The sequence below is a fragment of the Leptopilina heterotoma genome, unplaced genomic scaffold (assembly GCF_015476425.1).
Source record: "Leptopilina heterotoma isolate Lh14 unplaced genomic scaffold, ASM1547642v1 Lhet_60, whole genome shotgun sequence".
In the NCBI taxonomy this organism is placed as follows: Eukaryota; Metazoa; Arthropoda; class Insecta; order Hymenoptera; family Figitidae; genus Leptopilina; species Leptopilina heterotoma.
Window position 1 is genome coordinate 5,309,243 of NW_025111138.1, and position 25,923 is coordinate 5,335,165.

The window sequence follows — 25,923 nt, forward strand, 5'->3', positions numbered from 1 at the left end:
CTTTATTGTTTACAGTTTGTAACTTAATGAAATAACAAAATAATAACAATAAACAATATAAAAAAATAAATATAAATAAAAAAAAGTTTTGCACTAAAATATTAATAAAATTAAATAAAAATATTAATAAGATGATCAATTATATTATGAGTTATACAGAATTGCAGTTTTTGCAAATGAAGTAGCTCGTCCTCAACTTTGTGCATTTTAAACACATAGTGGCCGACCTTGACAGTAAGTAACATTACCGAATTGTTGTAAACAAAAAGAAATACGTTTCGGGATTCGATTTTTTACTTTGTTTTCCTTTCAACCATGAGTCCCACAAATTTTCTGCATACTTGCCTTGACGATTCAATTTGTTTTTTATCTTTTATTAATGGTTTTTCACATTATGCACAAAACTTTTTTTGAGCTTTTTTTGTACCGACGTCACAGAAAACACAATTTTCGATTTTCCGAAAATGTAATTGAACAAAAAGTTAGGTTTCACTAAGACAAGCTTCGACAAAAATGCGCGTAGGTGGCGCTAGTGAACTTGACAAAAAAACGCGAGTGGCCTACCTAGACAGTAGGCCAACCTTGACTACATTCCCCTATATATTTAATTGAAGAATTTTCGAATAATCCAAATTTTCCTAAAATTGATTTGTAAACAAATGGATTTGAAAATTGTCAAAGAACTTTGTCAAAAATTATTAAAAATAATTTTTTATTTCCATTATTTTTGATATTTTTATTTTTATTATTATTTTCCATATATATTTTTATTGTTATAGATACGAAATCTTTATTTTTTTGTTATTTTTGTTTTGTATTAATTTAATATTTGTAAAAGTTGTAAAATAAAAGGGTATTTAAAATTTGTTGGAAAAAAATTGGCTTTTGCACTCTACTCGCGGTGACAATAGAAACTTTTTTTTCGTCCGCACTCATATCAATTTTGGAACATGTAGATCTAGATTACATGAAATTGAATTCATGTCAACCTGTGTATTTATATGAAAGCCAGGAATCCGATTCCCTTTTTTTTTAATATAAAAATTCCTTTGCACGTGTGTATTCGACAATATTAATTAAATCACATTTTTTTTATAGAAAGAAAAAAAAAGTAATAATATTCGGTGAAAAAAAATGTATAACGACAAAATATTAATTTTTCTCTACATGAATATTAAGAGGGTGAGGGAAAAATATTAAACAATGGCTATAAATTTTGTACAACGATGAATTAGCTACAAAAAAATTTAAAAAAAATAATAAATAACGTAATGAATATAAAGTACAACAGTGAAAAAATGAAGCAGCTACGAAAACATTAAAAAATTATAAACTTTAATAAATAATTAACAAATAAATAATCAATAAATAATCAATAAATAATAATAATAAATTAATTATATGAATTTATTATAATAATAAATATCTACATAATAAATAATACATAATCAATAAAAAACGAAAATGAATCAACTATGTAGAAAGTGGTTGCGAAAAAATTTCCGCCAATATTAAATTATACTGCAAAAAAAAGAGATTTACGTAATATATTTAAACTAAAAAGGAAAAATTCCAATTAATTTTGTTAAAACAAAAAATCTTTGCAAAAAAGAAGTATTTATTGAATGGTGTACTATTCAATAAGTAAATTTAGAATGCAGTGGAGCTTATAAAGGATTATATTAAAATCGTGACATAAAATCAATTGTATTTAATATTTCAATGGAAAATGAAATTTCCCGAATAAAACGATATATTAAATTAAAAGCAATAAAAAAGCTTATCTTTTTAGAAATGAATGAAAAAATTAATAAACTTTTTATTATTAACAATTTTTGTCGCTCAATTGTGTTCACTTTTAAGAATTTATTAATTTAGTTGGGTAAATAATTATTTTATTGTTAATAATTAGCTATGTGTTAGTAATTATTAATACATTATTATTAATAAATAATTTTATTATTTTATAATTAATAACTAATTGTTATATAATTGTTATATTTGTTATTTGGCTATAAATAATTGTTTTTAATTTGTCATTAATTATTTTATTGTTAAATTAGTTATTTTAATAATTGCTTTCAATTAGCTATTTATAAATAATTATTTTTATTACTAATAAAATTGACTTTTTTTTTAATTCAGCTATTTTAATAATTATTTTCAAAATTAATTCACTTTAAATCTGCGAAACAATAAAAATTTTTATGATTTCTATTTAGTGGATGCTTTCCTTTTGATAAATTAGTGTATTTTATATTTAAATCAGATTCTCGAATTCAAATATTTGGAGAAATATTCACCGTACAATTATTTTTGTACTTTTTTCATTTTCTTGATTTTATGAAATTTGAATTTCGCGCCATTCTAATTTTGGGAATTCCCGCCTAGATGGCATGAAAACTCTCTCGAAAGCGAGATGAAGTAGAAATCAGTATATAACATACCACTGGCTCGTTAGATTAACTGACCAAAATGACAATAATTTATTAATAATTAATTATTAATAATTAATTATTAATAATTTATTATTCATTATTAATCATTATTAATTATTCATTTAATTTATTAGAATTTATTATTATTGCTTGTAGTCGATTTTTGTTCAAAGTCAATTAACATTTCTTGTCGTTTATTACAAAAAAAAATATTATATAATTAATTTTGTAATATTTTTCAACCCTTTTTGGAAAATTAATAATTAATTAAATTGATTCATTCAATATGCAAATTATTACCAAGCAGAATATGCAAATAATAAAAAAATAATGTCATGTTTAATATTTCTTTTTTGAACAATATTTTTGTGACCATGAAATTTTGAGTTTTATGTAACAAAAATTCAATATCTTTTATATGGTCTGTTTATAAAAATTTCATACTTTTATCGCTGGTTTATTCGGACATGAGCGGTATTAAATCTTATATACTTCGCCTTTAAAGTGCATTCGTAAAATTCAGAAGCACTTTAAACTGATGCATTTCGTTGCATTTTTACAATATTTTACACAAAAAAAGCCATGATATGAAATCAGAAATAATAGTCGAAGTGATATAGTAAAATTATTTAGGAGCCTTTTTTATTTTTACGACACCTGTGACAGGAAAAAAAGAATGAGAAACAATTTTTTGCAATTTGCCAAATATCGCTTCTTTAATTAGAAGGGAAATAAAAAAAATTTTTTTTTTTAGAGAGTTAATTGCTTTATTTATTTTTTATTAAAATTTTTTTTATTTTATTTTCTTGTTATTATAATATTGTTTATTTATTATTAAACGCGTAATTGTTTTATATTTGTTTTATTCAACGATTATTTTATTTATTTTTGTTATTTTTTTTTATTAAACTTTTTTTTATATTAATTTCGTTTATTTATTTATTATTAAACACGTAATTGTTTTATTTTTATTTTATTCAACGGTTGTTTTATTTATTTTTGTTATTTTTTTTGTATTAAACTTTTTTTGATATTAATTTTGTTTATTTATTTATTTATTTTTTAGTAAACGCGTAATTGCCTTACATATTTTTTACTCAACGGTTATTTTATTTAATTTTTTTTTAAATATTATTTTTTGTTATTCAATTTTTTTGCTATTAATTTTGTTTATTACTTTATTATTAAACGCGTAATTGTTTTATTTCTTTTTATTCAACGGTTTTTTTATTTACTTTTTATTTAATTTTTCGCTGCAAATTTTTTGTTATTTTTTTTTTATTAAATTTTTTCTCTTATTTTCATTTATTTATTTAGACGTAATTGTTTGAATGCTTTATTTATTTTTTATTCAATGCTCTTTCTATTAGTTTCTATTTATTTTTTTATGCAATTTTTTTTATATTAATTTTGTTTATTTATTTTTTATTGAACAGTTAATTGCTTTGACTTATTTTTTAGTACATTTTTTAATTTTTTTTTTTCAATTTTTTTACCATCAATTTTGTTTATTAATTTTTTATAGAATAGCTAATTGTATTTTTTATTCAACGGTTAATTGCTTTTATTTATTTTTTATTCATTTTTTTTTTTGCTATTCATTTTTATTTTTTTTTATTAAACTGGCAATTGTTTTATTTATTTTTTATTTAACGCTTATTTGTTTTATTTGTTTCTTATTCAATATTTTGGTTTATTTATTTTTTATTCAGCAGTCAATTAATTTATTTCTCTCTGAATTATTTATTTGTCTTTAATTCTTTTTGTCGAAAAAAATTCTTTTTGTGAGAAATTTGTTTTTTTCGGTTAAAATATGCTTTTTTGGGAAAATGACTTTATGTCTATAAAAATATGTTTTTCTTAGGCAATTATGGTTCTTTTTTGTGGGAATTTTTTTTTTTTATTTTCTTTTTGTTTTTTTATCACACAGTGTGTTAATGGCCTTTTTTCCATTATCGATTTTAAGTGATTTTCATTCGTAGTCAGCTTGTCGCCATTCTTGAAAAGCGTTACTGCAACTGCCCATGTCCTCGGCAACGTCTATTGAGAAATTGCGCATTATATAACAAGAGGCAGTTTATATCGAATTTATCGTGATTTATTGGATTGCAGGAAATGCCACAGGGGAATACATATACTTTTCTAAAGGCACCAAACCGATACGATTTATTTTTACTATAAATTGTGTATATATTTATATATTATACATGTATCCTTGATTGAAAAAGTATTATAATATTTAAATATGTTTACTAATGTATTCCTTAAATCGTCCCCTTATTCCCCTTTTCAAAAACAGAAAAGTAATTATCACCCCAAACTTGATATTAAACACCCATAAAAAAACAATTTATTAAAAAAAAAACAAAAAAACAAACAAATTCTAGTTGCAATTATTTAAAATAAGAAAAAAGTAAAATATAAAGGGAATAAAATAAAATTAAAAAAAAACCTAATACAAATTATACAATATCTGCTAATGAAAGTTGGTTTAAACTTAAAATTATACACCCGGGGAAAAAAAATCTAATGCATTATGGATGCGAATGTAATTTAATGTCAAGTGAACGATAAAAATTGATAACTTAATTCGTGTTCCACACCTTTTATATTATGTATTCAAAAAAAGAAGAAGGGGAAAAAAACTTGGGAATTTCTTTCCCCTTTTATTAATTAGGTCATTCTATTATGCCAATTTCAGTTTGGACAAGCAATTAAAAGTTTAAATAGTTCGCTCGCAGTCAACTCGAATCTTTTTTCTTTTTCTCTTTTTTTTAGTATACTCGAAGTTAAATTAGAGGAAATAAGTTCTAAACAATAAAGCGGTGAGTTCTAATTAAATTAAAATTAAGTTTGTATAAATGAAAAACTGTGAAGTTGCTTTTATTTCTTTATAAATATTTAGGTAATCAAATTAGTTTTTCAAACTAAACTTTTTATTTTTTCTGCAAAAATTATTGTATAAAAAAAAACTGTAAATAATTAGGAAATTAAATTAGTCTTTCTAATTTAATAAATAAAAATCAATTTTATTTTTGTTGCAACAATTAATGGAATAAAAAAATCCGTAACCAAATAACAAAATTATTTTATTATTATTGCATCAAAATCGAAAATTAAAAAAAAGTTTAGAAATGAAATTAGTTTTTGCAACGAAATATTATTAATTTAATTTTTATTGTGGAAAAATTAGGATAATATGCTTTTTACACTCGATTTTTGAAAATCGCTATCATAAGCTTCATTTTCATATTTATCTTCATCTCCTTCATTTTCGTCTTCATCTTCTTCATTTTCCTCATAATTTTTATAATTATTTTTATCATCATTCTTACCACCATTTTTATCACCAATTTTATCATCTCCATGTTTCTCATTATTTTTATCATCATCTTCATTTTTCTCATCATTTTTACCATCTTCACTTTCCCCATTATCTCCATCAGCTTCTTCATCTTCCTCATAATCTTCATCTTCTTCATTTTTATCTTCATTGCCTGAGGATGATTCCGCTCTTGTATGATAATATTTTGACGGCAATAAATTCTTTGCCTTTAAAATTAATGACGATATACTTCCAATGCTACTTGCAGCAGTTGATAAAAACATTTTTCCCTCATGTTTTCCCTTTTGAGTCTTATTTCTGCGAGAGAAAAAGAAAAAGGAAATTATTTGTTGGGCATAAAAGTAGACGAGAAGAAGAGTCTTTATATTTAGTAGAGAGTATAGGGACAAGTGAAAATAAATTTGCAAAGCGTATTCAGGGAAAAACATAATATATATATACAGTGCCTGATAAGCGAGCGACCTACAAACATTTTATATATCAAAAGCATCATTGTTTTCTTCATTTATATAAAACGATAGCTTTCAACTCTCTTTTTTTTTTTGTCTCACTTGGAAGCTTTTTTCAATTGTGCTTCTCAGTTTTTTTTTTATTTCTCAATTCAAAATTATGTAAAATGAAAAATTACATATACTAACCATGCAAATAAAAATCTCATAGTGTTAATTTTAATTTTTTATATTGTCAAGTTAGAGACTGATTATTTTCTCTTCTTTAAGATATTATTAGGTTCAGATTTTTTTTTTATTTCTCAATTCAAAATTATGTAAAATGGGAAATTTTTTAATTACAGGGCACGAACCAGTGAAAGTATTTAAAAAAACGGAAATTATTGGTCCGTAAAGGACCAAAAATGAAAAATTACGGACCATTTACGGACCAATTTCTGACAAAAAATTAACCAGTCCGAGTCAAATAAAAAAACGTTTTACTTAAAACCAAAAATTAAATTTTGTCATAACTAAAAAACATGAAGATATCGAACACTCCGAGTCTTCGACTCGAAGTGATCGATTTCTTCATGTTTTATAATAATTAAAAATGGCCCAGTGATAAAATTATTATTTTATATTATAAAAATATTTATTACTGTAACTTCTTCAAAATTATTTTCATCATTTCAATTCAATTATTATTTTTAAGAATTTTTAACTAAAATTCTTCTTTAAAGCAATTAATTTTCGAAAAAGTTCTTTGACAATTTTCAAATCCATTTGTTTACAATATTCAATATTTTACTAATTTAAATTATTCGTAAATTCTTCAATTAAATATCCATTAGAAAATAAAAACTTCAAATAATATTAAAAAAATTCAATTAAACTTTTTCAAAAAAATTAATTTCAAAATTCAATTATTTCTATAAAAATTCACGCTATATTGCTTTTAATATTCAATTAATATCTAAAATTTTAACTGAAATTCATTTTTATAAAATGAAAATCAATTTTTATTAGAAAATTGTACAAGAATTTAATTTATTTAGTATATAATTCAATTATTTAAATACAAAAATAAATAATTTATCGAATAATTGAATGTTTCTTAAAATTCAATTCTCATAAAGAATTTTATCAAAAAATTTTTAAATAATTAAATTCTTTCGACAATTTTTAATAAACATTTTAAGAACAATTAGATTTTACGAGAAATTCGATTAAAATTATATTAAAAATAATTGAAATTCTGCGATGAGCTTTTAATTATTTGCGATAATAATTGAATCCCTGTAAAAATGTTATTATTCATGAAAATAATTGAATTATTGCGAAGAAATTTATTAAAAAAATTTGTAAATAATTGAAATCCTGTGAAATTTTTAATATTTATGAAAATAATCAATTGTTTTTAAATAATTGAATTCTTTTAGAAAATTTTATTAAAATAGTAGATATTGAAAATCATTGAATTGTGGAAAATTTTTAAAAATAGTTAAAATTTTGTCAATTTTTAAAATTAAACCTTTTCTAAATTCAATTATTTCTAAAAATCTATCCTAAAATGCTCTTAATATTCAATTATTATGTAAAATTTTAACTAAAATTCATTTTTAAATCAATTTAAAAATTCTACTAGAATTCAAATACTTAAATATAAAAATAAATAATTTATTAATTAAATGTTTCTCAAAATTAAATGCTTGTAAAGAATTTTATCAAATAAATTTTTAAAGAAGTGAATTCTATCGATGAATTTTAACAAAATTTTTAAAAATAATTACATTTTTCAAGAAATTTGTTAAAAATTGTTTTAAAAATAATTGAAATTCTGTGAAAAGATTTATTATTTTTGAAAATAATTGAATCCCTAAGAAGAATTTCATTTATTTTTGAACATAATTAAATTTCTACACTAAATTGTAATGCAAAAAAATAATTTATTGAATAATTGAATATTTATTAAAATTCAAATCTCATAAATAATTTTATCAACAAATTTTTAAATAATTAAATTCTTTTGCCGAATTTTAATAAAATTTTTAAAAATAATTACGTTTTTCGAGGAATTTGATTAAAATTTTATATTAAAAATAATTGAAATTCTGCAATGAGTTTTATTATTTATGAAAATAATTGAATTTCTAAGAAGCATTTTATTATTTACAAAAATAATTGAATTTCTGTAAAAATTTTATTGTTTATGAAAATAATTTAATTATTGCGAAAAAATTTATAGAAAATTTGTAAATAATTGAATTCCTGTGAAATTTTTATTATTTTATGAAAATAATTAAATGTTTGCCAAGAATTTTATTAAAGTTTTTGAAAATAATTGAATTTCGTAGAAGAATTTTATTATTTATGAAAATAATTGAATTATTGCGAAGAAATTTATAGGAAATTTGTAAATAATTGAATTTCTGTGAAATTTTTATTATTTTATGAAAATAATTCAATGTTTGCCAAGTATTATATTACAATTTTTGAAAATAATTGAATTTGGGAGAAGAATTTTATTATTTCTAAAAATAATTGAAATTTTGACGAGAATTTTTCTAAATTTTTGAACATAATTGAATTTCTGCAAAGAATTTTATTACTTTTGAAAATAATTGAATTTCTGCAATCATTTGTAATTTCTCTAAAATTCTCCAAATTATAACGTACAATTTACGAACTTTTCGTCTTTTTCTCAATCAAATTAAGGACTTTACGTAATTTGCCCTGTAATTAACACTAAACCGGATGAATTATAATTCTTATTTCGTCAACAATTTAAACTTCTTGATTATATTTTGATTTTAATATTTCGAGGAGTAAATATTCTTCCAAATATTAAAATAAACAAAATATTATTAATAATAGTAATAATTGTAATTATATAATCATTATGTTCCTTTTTTTATCTAAAATTATTTTTATTTTCTATTAAAAAATAAATTTTTTCTGCGTGATAGATAGAAGTATGAGTAGATATTTTTTTTATTTCAAAAATGAAAAAACAATATTTTATTTCGCATTTATTTTATTGCTCTTTCTCTCTCTTTCTTTTTCTCTCGACACACGTTGGAAAATCAACTTTACACCTTAGGTACAAAGTGAATTTTCAAAAGTGAGAGAATTCTTGGAAAAGAAGAAGTAGAGAAAGATTGAGAAAAAAAAATTGTTGAAAAATTAAGTAAGGAAGAAAAGGAGAAAAATGAAAATGTTTCTCCTGGCAAATACGTGAAGGGCAATTCAAGTATATAGTGGCTAGTGGGCTGTAGTCCAAATTCTTTTCTCGCACATGTACAAATTTATTTTTCTCTCTGCACTGAAAGGCATTCTGTGTTATAAAAGTGGACACAAACTGCACACGCGTGAAAATATTCTCCGTGCACATATTTGGAAATTTATTTATTTTTTTAATTTCTCTACTCAGCTGTATTTTATTATGCACTCACAAATTTTGAATTTTAGCTTCTAAATGAAATTCATTTATTTTTCAAATTTAAATTCTGCAATAATATTGCTTCGTGTATTAAAAAATTACAAAATAATTTAAAAATGAAACGATTTTTACAAACGGAAAACAAATTTAAATAAATAGCAATTAATTTAAAAATCATTAAAAAAATTTTTTAAATAACAAAAAATGACCGTGCGGTATTTTCTTTTATAAAATATTCCGCAGCTCTCAAAACATGATTTCTCATATTTTTTTATGAGAAAAATTTTTCAGAAATCAGTCATACGTAAATGAAAAATTGACTGTATATCAAATTTTTGCGGGGTAAAGAAACTTTATGTGAAAGTATAATCCGTAGAATTCGAGAGTTATTATATATACCAATGTATGTAGGAGGGTGAAAAATATAGAAGAGAAAAGTTTTTCCAAAAGAATTATGTGTGATTTCACGTATACTTGAAAAATACGCACACCAATAAAAATAAGTTTCTCATTATATTTCTGTGTATCTGTTTCGGTGGGTGTATTTCAAAATCGATAAAGTTCAATTTGAGATTTATACTTTTATATAGTAAATAAAAGTTTTTTAATGACTGAGAATAAAAACTGTATTTAACTGCATAGCGAATTTCGAAAATTAGTTTTTTTTAAATATATTGAAGAAAAAAACCCCAGGGGGGAAATAGTTATTTTTAATGTACAGAAAATAACGAAAAATTCATAATAATAAATAGTTTTTTATAATTTAATAATAAAAATAATAATTAATATTAATATACTGTTAATTAAACTTTTCTTTTTTTGAATTTCGCGCCAATCTAGTTCACAAAATTGCCGCCTAGAAGGCATGAAAATCCTCTCACAAACGAAATGAAGCGAACAGATCTTGGTAATGATATAAAATTGTGACGTTTTATTGCTAAAATGAACGATTTTTGTATTATTCATTTTATAATCGAAAACGTAACAATAAATTGTAAATAATTCTTGTTAGTTGAATATTTATTTACAAAAATTAATAATTTTAAAAATTATTAATTTTTCCCTAAAGTTTTGTACGGAATGAATGGAATTTTTCTTATTTAAAACATTTTTCAAAAAAATTATTACACCCTAAGGGGAAATAATATAAATTAATTTGCTTAGTGAATTAATTTTTTTAATGTACGAAATACTTTTTTTTGGATAAAATACAAATTAAAAACGAATAAATAAAATTGATGCTCATTAGGGAATTGGGAACATTAGTAATATTATACAATTGGAAAACTGATATCGAAACATTAGGAGCATTTAATTTCTAATAACATCATTATGCTTTGGGAAATTCGATTGAAATGCTAATTAATAGTTGAAAGGAGCAAAAATCAATGATTATTCAAGACCATTATTTTCATGTTCTCCTATATGCAGAATGCAGGTCATCGACTCTTGATTCATATAACCGAGGAAAAGAGAGAGAGAGAGAGAGAAAGAGAAACCAATGAATTTTAAATCTGGCTCGAATCCAAAGCATTGTCATAGTTTTTTAAACCAAATTCTACGTGTGCAGATAAAGCATACTTTACACTTTCAGGGTGTGCCAATCATTATTCAACTTTTGTCCTCCTACGGAAAAAAAATTGAATTCTGTACTTACAATTTGCCGTCTACTTTTTTTTAAAAGAGAAAAGTTTACTTCATCGTTGTTATCTTTTATATTTTTCTTTTTTTTCTGTTTCGTTATTTTTTCTTTGCTTTTTTTGCTTTTCTTTTTTATCTTTTTAATACGATTGTATTGCACTATTCATAATGGATTATTCGGGAAAAGTTCAGCGAAAACATGTTCTGCTGATGGTGAATTTTTCTAAAAAGTGCTTGTTTGTCATCAATAAGAAGAGATTGAGAAAATTTTTCTCCATCTAGTCGAAACTTTTTGACAATAATAGTGAATTGAGAAATTCTGCTTCTTTAAGAAACATTATTTTTTTAGAAAAGAAAGTATTTTTTATTATTGTTTTTGCTTCTGAAGCACCGAGACAATTTCGGAATTAGTTTTAAAAATTTCCATCCAAAATCAAAGTGTATTTTTGATAATTACTTTGATGCTGATGAATCGAAATAGATTTGGATTCGTTTCCGAAATTTCGTCTCCGAAACAAAAGCATTTTTAATAATTGTTTTGATGCTGATGAATCGAAACAGATTCAAATTTGTATCCAAAGAAAAGTATTCTTGATTTTTTGTTAGGTAAACTATTATTTGCTAGAAGTAAAGTATAAACAATTCTTTCTCACCTGAAAACTGTCTGGCTGATCGAAAACAATGTTTCATAGTTAAAGTTGCACAAACGTGAATCGAACGCAACAATAAGGGGACAAATTTTCAGGCTCTCGTCGAATCGTACGCCAGCTTTAATCAAATAAAATTCTTAGTTAATTAATAATTCTATTTCTAATTCTAATATAGTGGAAATCGTAGACCTCTAAAAGACCAAAGGCCACAAAAATTTATCTTTAAATTCCAAAAATAAGGTCCAACTTCTAATTCTACTTCTACTTCTAATTCTAATTCTAATTGCAAATTCCAAATTCATCATATAATACCATTGCATTACAATTACATTGCATTACATTTGCATTGAATCAAAGTTACGAAAAGTCGTTTAAAACTTTAACGGTATCTGATTGCAAAAAAAGATTTATCGCCCACGGACAGGCGAAGAAAATTAATAATGATATTTAAGGAAAAAATTTATTGAAATTCATCTCTTTGATAAATTAAAGATAGTGATTAAAAGTTTGCGAAAGGCATACATCTGATAATTTTTGCAGATATTATCTCCGTTAATATATTTACAGATATAAAATCTAACGTATAGCTAATAAATAGATAGGTATGAGAGTTATTTGAAAACAGCAGCATAACTTCTTACCAATGGGTCCAAAGTCATTATTCGACACATCAAGTTCCAAGCTGGAGCATTTCATGTGCCCTGAAGCAATGACTTCCGCCATTCCGATACCCGTTTCTGGGCCAAGTCCACAGCCACTAATATTCAATACTTCCAGACGAGCGTGCTTGAGTAAAACTATGCAAACTCTAGTTAGCTAATGTCAGGACATGATAGACATTAATTTATGTCAATGTCTTTTAACAGAACATGACGTTTCAACTTTACCACTCGCTTTGATGCAATTTTTCTTTTATAGAGAAATATTTTTGGATATACATTGTATCGACTCAATTGTCGAGAATTCGATTCTTATAAATTATTGCGAGATATGCTTTTAGAAATGGTATTGATACTGCTATCATCAACCAATAACCATTGTTAAAAGTTATCCTCTATTTTGTTGTTCCTGATACAATCAAAAATAGCATAAAAGAATTGCTCTTTAAAATTTTGTTTTATGGCTAACGATAATTAATGCTTCCGTTCGGTATAATTTGAAATTTAGATTTTTAGTTCTTTTGGGGTATTTTTAGAATAAATGTGTGGTTCGAGCATTTGTAACAAGACTCGAGTAATAATTAAGATCCCAACTAGCAACTATATATACATATAAGGTGGAAAATCGTTATCTTCTCCGAGCCCAAGTCATGTTAAATTTAAGTTGAGGAAAATAGTCGCACCTCCTGTGAGCCGCAGTTGTTTCCAACTTTAAACCACCCGAGATCCTGTGGTCTCTTTGCGGTTTTATGAAAAAATTTTTCTCCTTTTATTGTCTCCTTTTCTCGTATTACAATCGTTTGTTATTTTCAGTTCACTTATTCTTACCTCAAAGAATTTATAACAAGAGAATTTTTATTCATAATTGCGGAGGTAAGATTCACATTTGTATAATTGCAGAAATGAATTTCGAATTAGAGTTTAGAATCCGTAATTTGGAGACAAATGTCGAATTAGATTAACATTTTGGAATCCATAGTTGTAGACAAATTCTGAATTAGATTAACTTTTGGAATCCGTAATTGGAAAAAGATTTTGAATCAGATACACAAATTTTGTATCCGCAATTGGAGACAAATTTTGAATTAGATTTAATTTTTTTTGTCTATAATTTGGAGACGAAAGTTGAATTAAAAAATTGTTTGCTTTAAAAGAGAAATTATGAAGAGAGAAATAAAAGAGAAAAGGAGACATTATCAAGAGTGGAAAAAAAGAATATTTGAGTGACAGTACTTTCAGTTATGGAAAATGTACCTACTGGAACAAATGTGCATTCCTCCTTCATTCTGTAGGGGATTTAGACGCAAATTCAGATGCTTCAGAGGCACTGAATGTTCTTCAAGTAAGCCATACACAATGCCTGCTACACCCACAGGACCAATTTTATTGTTCGCCAAGTGTAAAACTTTGAGATGCTTGTGCATTGTTAGAAAAAGACCAATGGCCTGTGCACCATTGTCTTCCAATTTACAATGTGAAAAATCTATTTCCTCCACCTGAATATAAAAAAATATTTTTCTATTTTACACTTTGATTAACATTTAGATATCCTTAACAGAAATTTACATCCTTAAAAATTCAAAACCAAAAATGCTTTGCACACAATCAAAAATCAAAATTTACGATTACTTTTGGATCATAAAAGCAAAAATCAGAATTTAGAATTAATCAGAAAATCCTTGGCGATTAGCTTTGGATCATTAAATCAAAAATCATTTATTACTTTTGGATCATAGAACGGTTACTTTTGGACAATAAAATCGAAATTATCTGCAGGATAATTTGGTTGGAGTCATTCTAAATTTAGGATAATTTTATAGTGCCTAAAAGTAGAATTTCGATTCAGAAAATTAAGCTCGTAGGTTTTATCAATAAGCAGCTGGAATTAGAAATCTAAAATTAGGAGCATAATGAAGATCGGTTTTGTAGATTATTTTTAGGAATCATCAAATTCTTCTTGTTTACATATTTAGAGCAAAAATATTCGTAAAAGATCTTCAATTATTTGTAAATGCTGCCTTTATAAATTATGCAATACATTTCGACTTGAGTCATTAGGAAAAAGATATGAATTATAGAATTTATCAAACAAAAAAGAAACTTGTCTCTATTTCTGTATTTGAAAACCTTCATGTAAGTCCAGTCTTTATTTTTATATTTTATTAGGTTTCGATTATTTTTAGGAATTTATTCTGACCTTTCTATTACAAAGCAACAGTATTTTTCGATTATTGTTTTGATCCTAATTTTAGAATCAAAACATTATGTTTCAAAAATTCCTATCGATAATAAAAGTATTTTTGATAGTCACTTCGATGCTGATGAATCGAGAAAATTAATTTCGGATTAATTTCTCAAATTTATGTCCTAAATGAAAGTATATTTTGATAATTATTTTGATGCTGATGTTGCGAAACAATTTCGAGATAGTTTCGAAAATCTGTATCCGAAACAAAAGTGTTTTTCGATTATTGTTTTGATTCCAATTTTTAGAACCAAAACATATTGACGGAATTGATTTTCTGTTTCGAAAGTTCCTATCGGAATTGAAAGTATTTTTGATAATCATGTCGATCCTGAAGAATCGTAACAATTTTGAATTCGAAAAATTCCTACCCAAATCAAAAAAGGTAAATTTCTTTTAATTTTTCGTTCGTTATTCCGTCTTGAATATTAACCTTCACGTACAAAAAAAGAATAAAGAATCCAATTTACCTAAATCGTGTCAAAATGATTTGTCATTATAAAATTGCTACTTAATGAGAACAGGAAATACATTCAAAGAACTTGATGATAATGTCTTTACTCATGTGTTCACGTGCTCATTTGCAATTATATATACATATTTATTAATAGACATGGCATGTCGTGATTTCGTGACTTGAGGGCAAACAAGCATCCGCTATAACTGACTCTATTGATTTCTGTATCTTATTTCATCAAAGTAAACTCCAACCCAACTTTGTGTGTCTGTGTGTGTGTGTGCCTTATATATTATTGTCTTCATCTGAAATCTAAACTCACGCTATTATTCACGGTCATTTCTTGAAGTAATGCTGCAACACGAGGTTGGTCCAAATTACTCTTTGTCAGGGAAAATTTCTTCAAAGAGAAACAGTCTTTGATTCCACGACCCAAGTTCCGGCAATCCTCAACTGAAAATCTAATAATATCATTAAGAGCATTAAAATAATTAAAATAGGTACTTATATAGGGCTCGAACTAGGTCCGTAAATCCCATAAAGGTTCGTAAATTTGCTTCAAGTCCATAAAAATCCGTAATTTGATTGAAAAGAGGACGAAACGTTCGTAAATTGTACGATATAATTTGGAGAATTTTAAACAAAATAACAAATGATTGCAGAAATTCAATAATTTTCAAAAAGTAATAAAATTCTTCGCAGAAATTCAATTATGTTCTTACTGAAAATCCTTCCATTCGAAACCATCGTTAAAGTAAATCATTCCAAAATTAATAACAAGCTCCCTGAGATTTGACAGTCGGGGAAGAATCATATTCATTGGAATATGTTGAACCGGAAATTCTGTTTCAGTACGCGATTCATCATCATTTTCCTTCTCTGATAATTTTAAAGGATATCTGAAATCAGTTTTCTATTATAGTGTGCAATTTCAATATAAATAGCACGTAATTGTACAGCAATAACAATACACTGAAAAAAATTTATTTGATTCAAATATAACCGATTATTTGACTATTATCAATTAAATATTTACTTGGATCAAATAATATTTATTGGAGTCAATTAAATTGTATTTGAATCTATAACTTCAGTATTTCGAAAAAAGTACTCTGACTCTAATAAATATTATTTCATCCAATTAAATATTTAATAATTGATAATACTCAAGTAATCGGTTATCTGAATTAAATTTTTCATACAGTGTAGGTAATAAATTTTCAGTTTATATACTTGAAAAAAAATATGCATATGAATAATATTGAATGTAGTGTTGTGTGAAAAACCAGATTATTTACTCTGTGGCCACAAGACAATGTATTTTAATAGTATAAATGAAATCGCGTAGAAGTTGTATGACTTCCTCGCAGGCTTCTTGCTCAACATCAAAATAGGTGATATCCAGTGATTCCAAATATTCCGCAAAATGTCGTTCGCAATAAAGTTGACGCCATGAATTTCCATGTTCAACAAGATTATTGAATTCCCATCTGAGATTTTTATTTCATTATACATATTATTGATTCAACTTTTTTTTACTGCAAATATTCTCTCTCTCTTTTTTTGCTTCTCTTTTTCTAAATGTCTTTCTTTAATCAGGGTTGCCACAGGTCAGGGAATTCAGGGAAAAACAAAATAAAGTTTTTGTCGCAACTCTGTTAAATAAATTTTTATCAATCGCATATAAAATTTCCAAAATTCTACGAAAATTCAATTATTTAAATAGAAAAGTAAATTATTTATTGAATAATTGAATGTTTCTTAAAATTTAATTCTTAAAAAGAATTTTATTAATAAATGTTTGAATAATTGAATTCTTTTGACGAGTTTTAATAAATTTTTTTAGAATAATTACATTTTTCGAAAAATTTGATGAAAATTTTAATAAAAATAATTGAAATTTTGCGATGAGTTTTTATTATTTGTGAAAATAATTGAATCCCTAAGAAGAATTTTATTATTTTTTAACATAATTCAATTTCTACGAAGAATTTTATTATACTCTTGAAAATCATTGAATTTAAATTCGTTTGTTTACAATTCAATTTTACAAAATTTGAATTATTCGGAAATTCTTCAAATAAATATATATTAAAAAATAAAAACTTTACAAAAATAATTATTAATTTCAAATACAATTTAAATAAACTTTTTCAAATATTCAATTATAATCTAAAATTTTAAGTGAAATTCATTTTTAAATCAATTTTTTTTAGAAAATTCTACTGGAATTCAATTATTTAAATACAAAGATAAATAATTTATTGAATAATTGAATGTTTCTTAAAATTGAATTTTATCAACAAATTTTTAAATAATTAAATTCTTTCGACGAATTTGATCAACAAATTTTTATGAATAATTAGATTTTTCACAAAATTCTATTACAATTGCATTAAAAATAATTGAAATTATGTGATGAGTTTTATTATTTATAAAAATAATTGAATCCCTTTAAAAAATTTTATTATTCATGAAAATAATTGAATAGTTTCGAATAAATTTACAAAAAAAAAAAAAATGAAAATAATTGAATTTCTGTGAAATTTTTAATATTTATGAAAATAATTGAATGTTTGCTAAGAGTTTTATTCAAATTTTTGAAAATAATTAAATTTTAGAGAAGATTTTTATAATTAATAAAGATAATTAAAATTTTGACGAGAATTTTTTGAAATTTTTGAACACAATTGAATCTCTAAAAAGAATTTTATTATTTACTAAAATAATTAGATTCCCGGGAAATTTAAAATAAAAAAATAATAAAAATAAATAATTTATTGAATAATTGAATGTTTCTTAAAATTTAATTCTTATAAAAAATGTTATCAAGAAATTTTTAAATAATTGAATTCTTTCGACGAATTTTGATAAAAGTTTTAAAAATAATTACACTTTGCAAGGAATTTGATTAAAATTGAATTAAAAATAATTAAAATTCTTGCGATGAGTTTTATTATTTATGAAAATAATTGAATTCGGAAAAAGAATTTTATTTACGATAATAGTTGAATCCCTGTAAAAATTTTATTATTTATAAAAATCCTTTATCTATGAGGAAGTAATAATTGAATTATTTAAAAGAAATTTATAAAAAAATTTGTAAAAAAATTTGTAAATAATGGAATTCTTTGAAAATTTTTATTATTTATGAAAATAATTAAATGTTTGCGTACAATTTTAATAAAATTGTTTTTAAATAATTGAATTCTTTTGGGTAATTTTATTAAAATAGTAGATATATTGAAAATCATTGAAATTAGAAAAATGCATTTTATTTTTGAAAATAATTGAATTTTGAAGAATTTTTATATTTATAAAGATAATAATTGGGATTTTGTCAAGATTTTTTTGTAAATTTTGAACATAACTGAATTTAATGATAAGCATTTTATTTCTTTTGAAAATAATTGAATTTCTGCAATTATTTGTAACTTCTTCAAAATTCAATTTTTTTTAGTGTTTTTAATTTAAATTCTTCTATAAATCAATTATTTTTAATAATTAATTAAATACATATTGACAAATGTAACTAATTTTAGAAGACTTTGAATTATTAAAGTTTTTCAAAAATCTAAGTTCATTAAAATTTCTAATTAAATTCATTCAACATTGAAATTTTCTAAAATTTCAAATTGAAACTGTCTGAAGTTTATTTATTTATGAAAATTGTAAACGCAACTCTTTTAAAATTGAATTAATTTTGAAATATTTATGTAAAATTATTCATTAAATAATTTATTTATTTTATGATAGTTGTTCAAGATTTAAGTTATTTAAAGAGAAATTTTTATTATGAATTGAAAAAATAGGTTTTTTTATTAGAATTCGTGGTAATTTTATAGTTTATGAGTCAAACAAAAAAGACACAAAAATTCAGAATTTTCCTATGAGTTCTAATAATTTAATTTTTTCAGTACTTTTAATAAACATTCCTGACTTTTTTCGATTTTTCCTGAATTCCCAATATCAGAATATATATGATTATATTATAATTGTAATAATATTAAAATTGTATATTCCATTTCTTTTTTTTTTATAAAAAAAAATTTGAATTAAAAATTTTTACATTCTATTTTTAAAATTGCTAATTTTATTTAAAAAAGTGAGTGAGAAGTCAGTTGCTAATATCATTAATTACTATATTAATTACTGGATTCGAAAAGTGAACTTTTTGAATTTTTTAGTGTATACTTTACTTTCATTTTTCTTTTAATTAAACACCGAACCGAAATTAAAAGCTGAGGTTTTCAGGAGCATTTGGGATTGAAATAATTTTCCAACAGGGAATATTATAAAGGATAGTACTGGGTTATAATTACATATATATAGAGAAGCAACATTAGCATGTTCAATATTGTCTACATTTATGGGGTAAAAGCTGTTTAAACCACCTTATGATAAATTTAGCGACCAGTTTACTGACTGTAACGGAGTTACCAGGCTTATATCTATACGTATACATTCCAACACAACGGCTTCGGTTAATTTACTCAATATTTTAGGCAAGGAGAGAGAGAGACTGTATTCATGCATTTACACATTAACATGCAGAATATTAAAAGCCTTATCAAACTTTAACCTTCTCTGGTATAAATCAAATAAAATATATACTTGTACAGAGGAAGCTTTTAACATTTTTTTTTGTAAAAAATTACTTTTTTTCTTTTTTCTTTCAACTTTTCGGTTTCGCTATAAAGTGATTTTTGGTGATTTATTCGATTCCACTTGCAAAGTTTTTTTTTAAATATATCTAAATTTGAATTTGTAAAAATCTTTACCAATTTGAATTAGTGACTGACTTTTTGCTTTAGAATTAGTAAATTCTACTAATAAATAGTTCTTTCTACTAATTTTATAGTAAAATTTACTAATTCAAAAGCAAAAAGTCAGTCACTAATTAGTAAACAATTTTTACTAATTCAAATTTAAAGAGTATTTTGCTACTATTTTTTTTTAATGTACAAAATTTTTTTGATGAATTTAGAATAATGTAATTTATTTCAATTTGAAATATTCCAGTTCGAGAGCAGAGTTGTCACAAAAATTTATTTTTTATTTTTCACTGATTTCCAGAAAAAAATTTTTATTTTTTCTCTGACTTTAAAGAATATTATGATTCATTCTAAAAATTATTAGATAGTCAAAAAAATGTTCTATTATATTTTCTTTAATTACAAAATTTTTCGAAAACATCAATAACTTCTTTTTTAAATAAATATTTTAGAATTATTATTTATCAACAGGAATTAAAATTCTTCAAAAGATTCAAATTTAAACTTTTTGAAATTCAAAAACTTATAAAAATATTTAAATTATAAAACAGGAAGAAATCGATCAACTCCGAGTCTTCGAATCGGAATAATCGATTTCTTCCTGTTTTATAATTTAAATTTCCATAAAATTTTTCAAATAAAATTAAATATTCATTTACAAAAATTCTAACAAAATCCTTCGCAAAAATTCAATTATTATATTTACAAGTAATAAAATTTTTCACATAAATTAAATTATTTAAAAAAATGTAATAATATTCATTGTAAGAATTCAATTATTTTTATTAATAATAAAATTTTTCGCAGGACTTCAATTATTATTATTAATACAAGTTTGAATTAATTTTTCGAAAAATATAATTTTCAAAAATTTTTGGAAAATTTTTTGCAAGAATTCGCTTCTTTTTCACAAATAATTAAATTCTTCACAGAATTTATTTTATTTTTATTTCAATTTTAAATAAATTCCTCAAAAAATGTCATTATTTTGAAAAATTTTATTAAAATTCTTCAAAAGAAATCAATTATTAATTATTTTTAATAATTTTTGAAAAAGTTCTTTGAGAATTTTCAAATCGATTTGTTTACAATTCAATTTTATGAAATTTCATCGATTATGCGGAAATTCTTCAATTGTATCACTGTAAATAAAAGGTTCTGAATTAGAGCTGATTTTCGGTATTAAAATAGAACCAAATGACGATTAAGTACTAAATTAGTACCTTTCTTTTTACAGTGATATTAGAAATTAAAAATTTGGTAGAATTTAAAAAAAAAGTTCAATTAAACTTTTCAAAAAAAAAAAAAAAATTAAGTCTACAGAATTGTTAGTTAAAAGTACAAATAATTCAGATTTTCAAAAATTTTAATTTGAAACCTTTTCAAAATTTAATTATTTTTGAAAAGTCACGTTAGAATGCTTTTAATATTCAATTATTATCTAAAAGTTTAACTGAAATTAATTTTTAAATCAATTTTTATTGGAAAATTCTTCGAGAATTTAATTATTTAAATACAAAAATAAATAATTAATTGAATAATTGAATATTTCTCAAAATTGAATTCTCATAAATAATTTTATCAACAAATTTCTAAATAATTAAATTCTTTCGACGAATTTTAATAAAAATTTTAAGAATAATTAGATTTTTTGAGAAATTCGAGTAAAATTGTATTAAAAATAATTAAAATTCTGTGATGAATTTTATTATTTATAGAAATATTTAAATTCCTAAAAAGAATTTTATTATTTATGAAAATAATTGAATCAATGCAAAAAATCTTATTATTTATGAAAATATTTGATTTATTGCGAATAAATTTATAGAAAAATTTGCCAATAAATTGAATAGCAGTAAAATATTTATTACTTATGAAAATAATTGAATTTTGGTGAAGAATTTTATTAACGTTTTCTTTAAATAATAATTGAATTCGAGTAAAAAATTTTATTGTTTGTGAAAATAATTGAATTCTTACAAAGAAATTTATTTCATTTTATTTTCATTATTGAAATGATCCACAAGTTTTGAACGTTGAAATGAACGAAATATTTTGTATTAAAAATATTTTCATAAATTATTGATTTGAATAAAAATTTAAAACTCAGATTCTACGTGTAAAAACTTTAAAAATTAATTTTTTGGATATTGACACAAAAGTATTGTAATAAAAATTGAATTTGAAGAAGAAATAAAAAAATTTCGTTCATTTGAACGTTCAAAACTTTAGGATCATTTATTGAAATCATTTTAATTATTTCGAATCATTATTTAATTATTTATTATTTTTATATATTAAAATTCTTTAGTGGAATTTATTTAGTTAAAATAATTACTATCAATATTAATATCGCTTAATATAATTAAATTTTTGCGTAGAACTTTATTGAATTTTTTTTATTAAATAATTGTATTCTTTTGGAAAATTTTATTAAAATAGCAGATATTGAAAATCATCGAATTTTGGAGAAGAATTTTAATTTAATTTAATTTAATTAAGTTATTGAAAAAGAAATTATTGTCAGAAGTTGAAAAGATTGAAGGTTTTAATTATTAGAATTCGTTTTAATTTTATAGTTTATGACTAATTTATGAGGCAAACAAAATAGTTTTAAAAAATTCAGAATTTTCTTATGAATTCTAAAAATTTAATTTTTTCCAGTACCATCCCTGATTTTTCCCTGATTTCCCTGACCTGTGGCAACTCTGGAGAGTTATAATTTGACAGCTTTCTTTTCTTAAATTTACTATTACTTCTAACTATTTTGTTATTTTTATCAATATCATTATTATTGAGTATATGAATTTTATTTTCGAACTGAAAATGATTTTCTTTTAAATTGAAATTGAAAGCCAGGATGAGTATTGTTCGAAATGTTTAAATTCGAGATTTTTTTTTGATTTTTTTTTTTCTTTACTGTACACTTGGTGGAAATAGAAAAAAAAATTGCCTCTTAATACCTAGCTTTAGAGGCACGTTCCCAATAGTATTCGTATGGTATCTCCTTGATAATTAATTTAATTGGTAGATTAGTGGGAAGTAATTCGAGTAAATGATCTCGATCCTCGGAAGTCGGAAGATTCTGTAAAATTGAATTTTTCTCCCACTCTTGAACAATTACTTTTAACGAAAGAACCTTCAATTCAGGTACAATGTTCTCATTCCAAAATTCATTTTCTCCTCTAAGTGTCCTATTTTCCTCACGAGGCAGTGAAATTGTCTCTGATGAACATCTAGATTCATATAACAATATATTCATAAGAGAAAAGGGAGAGAGAGAAAGAGAGAGAGAGATAAAGGATTTCATGTTGATCCTATATAAAAAGCCCTTTTTGTTACTGCGAAATATTCTCCTTTTCACCTGGAATTTCCTCTGAATTCAAGCTCAAAGGAAATTTCTTACATTCTTACTTTTTTCTTGTTGCAAAAAAAAGTGACAAAGAAAATTAATTATATTCATCTTTTCTTTAATTATTTAAAATGTTTGAAAAAAAAGAATTAATACATAAAGAAATTTCACTTGAGTATTTTTCTACACTTTTTGTTACAGTTCGCTATTTTTTGTAAATTTTAATATAATTATAAATTTATAATATAATATATCTTTTCGTTAAAAAAAAGTACTAATGGTACTATTTCTTAAGACGAGATTTTAAATATCAATTTATTTTGTCGTAAATAATTAATTACAAATAATAACACTTTTCGCAGAATTTCAATTATTTTTATTAAAATTTTAATCAAATTTCTCGAAAAATGTAATTATTCTAAAAACATTTATTAAAATTCGTCAAAGGAATTCACTTATTTAAAAATTTATTTGACAAAATTCTTTACGAGCCTTAAATTTTAAGAAACATTCAATTAATAAATTATTTATTTTTTTATTATTTTAAATAATTGAATTCTAGTAGAATTTTTCAATAAAAATTGATTTAAAAATTAATTTTAATTAAATATTAGGAGCATTTTAGGATAAACTTTTAAAAATGATTGAATTTAGAAAATGTTTAATTTTAAAAATTTGCAAAATTTGAACTATTTTCAAAAAATTTTCTCATTTTAATGATTTTCAATATCTACTAGTTTAATAAAATTTTCCAAGAGAATTCAATTATTTAAAAAAAGTTTTTCATAAAATTCTTGGCAAACATTTAATTATTTTCATAAATAATAAAAATTTCACAGGAAATCAATAATTTACAAATTTTTTATAAATTTCTTCTAAGTAATTCAATTATTTTTGTAAATAATAAAATTTTTACAGGAATTCAATTATTTTCGTAAATAATAAAATGCTTTTTAGGAATTCAATTATTTTCATAAATAATAAAATTCATCGCAGAATTTTAATTATTTTGAATTCAATTTTAATCGAATTCCTCGAAAAGTGTAATTATTCTTAAAAATTTTATTAAAATTCGTCGATAAAATTCAATTATTTAAAAATTTGTTGATAAAATTCTTTATGAGCATTTACTTTTGAGAAATATTAAATTATTAAATAAATTATTTATTTTTTAATTTAAATAATTGAATTCCAGTAGAATTTTCTAATAAAAATTGAATTAAAAATGAAATTCACTTCAAAATTTTAGATTATAATTGAATATTTGAAAAAGTTTATTTCAATTTTATTTGAAAGTATTTTTTTTTAAGTTTTCATTTTCTAATATTATATTAATTAGAAGAATTTACGAATAATTGAAATTTTGTAAAATAGAATTGAGGCCTTGGATCCAATAACTCGCCCGACGCTCGGAGGAACGCGCAACTGCCAGTCAGTGAGCAGTGAGCGCCTCTGGGCCACTCACTGCTACCCGACTGGTATTAGCGCGTGCCTTCGAGCGTCGGGCGAGTTATTGGATCCAAGGCCTCAATTGTAAACAAATGAATTTGAAACTTTAAAAAAAAAAACTTTTTAAAAAATTACGAAAAATAATGGATTTATAGAAGAATTTAAATGAAAAAGACTAAAAAACATTTAATTTTGGAAAAATTACAAATTATTGCTGAAATTCAATTATTTTTAAAAGTATAATAAAATTCTTCGTAGAAATTTAATTATGTTCAAAAATAATAAAATTCTTCTTTGGGATTCAATTATTTTCACAAATAATAAAACTCATCGCAGAATTTCAATTATTTTTAATACAATTTTAATCGAATTCCTCGAAAAATGTAATTAATATGTAAACTTTTATTAAAATTCGTCGAAAGAATTCAATTATTTAAAAATTTATTAATAAAATTCTCCATCAGAATTCAATTTTAAGAAACATTCAATTGTTAAATAAATTATTTTTTTTTCTATTTAAATAATTGACTTCTCGTAAAATTTTCTAATTAAAAAATTATTTAAAAATGAATTTCAGTTAAAACTTTAGATAATAATTAAATATTAAAAGCAATAAAGCGTAAATTTTTAGAAATAATTGATTTTTGAAAATAATTTTTTTTGAAAAAATATTAATACCTATACAGTACCTGTAGGCTTCGAAAGTTGTTTTTGGTATTGTGTGTGGAATTCGCATTTTTTTATAGTCGTTACTTTTATTTCTCCTTGAAAGTTTTAAAATCTGTGCTATTTTTATATTTAATGAATTTTTGTGACCTATTTAAAAAAAATAATGTTAAGAACGAAAGTATATATTTATTCTCTGTAAGCAATTTTTTTATGACATTTCCAGATGGTGACTTTTCTTTTCTATTTATTTGTGATGCAAACGTGTTCGTCTCTGTAATAAAAAGAAAATAATAACTTTCTCAAAGAAAAAGTACTTTTCTCTTAGTATATATTTTCATATTATAAATTATAATACGGTAAATGTTTAAAAGA

General features: G+C 22.9%; 2 protein-coding genes across 2 annotated transcripts in view; one reads left to right on the forward strand and one right to left on the reverse strand.

Moving 5' to 3' along the window:
- Window positions 1-25,923, forward strand: part of LOC122509483 (Kv channel-interacting protein 1) — a 74,005-nt gene that overhangs the window by 38,777 nt on the left and 9,305 nt on the right. The gene's annotated exons all lie outside the window — the stretch shown is intronic.
- LOC122509482 (dynein regulatory complex subunit 5) lies at window positions 5,622-25,686 on the reverse strand. The gene is made up of 9 exons (XM_043623600.1): window positions 25,572-25,686; window positions 23,045-23,317; window positions 16,605-16,796; window positions 16,029-16,205; window positions 15,629-15,767; window positions 13,863-14,100; window positions 12,587-12,742; window positions 11,949-12,063; window positions 5,622-6,081 (listed from the first exon to the last, which is right to left on the reverse strand). The coding sequence occupies exons 1-9, from the start codon at window positions 25,616-25,618 to the stop codon at window positions 5,628-5,630; spliced, it is 1,791 nt and encodes a 596-aa protein (XP_043479535.1). The 5' UTR covers window positions 25,619-25,686; the 3' UTR covers window positions 5,622-5,627.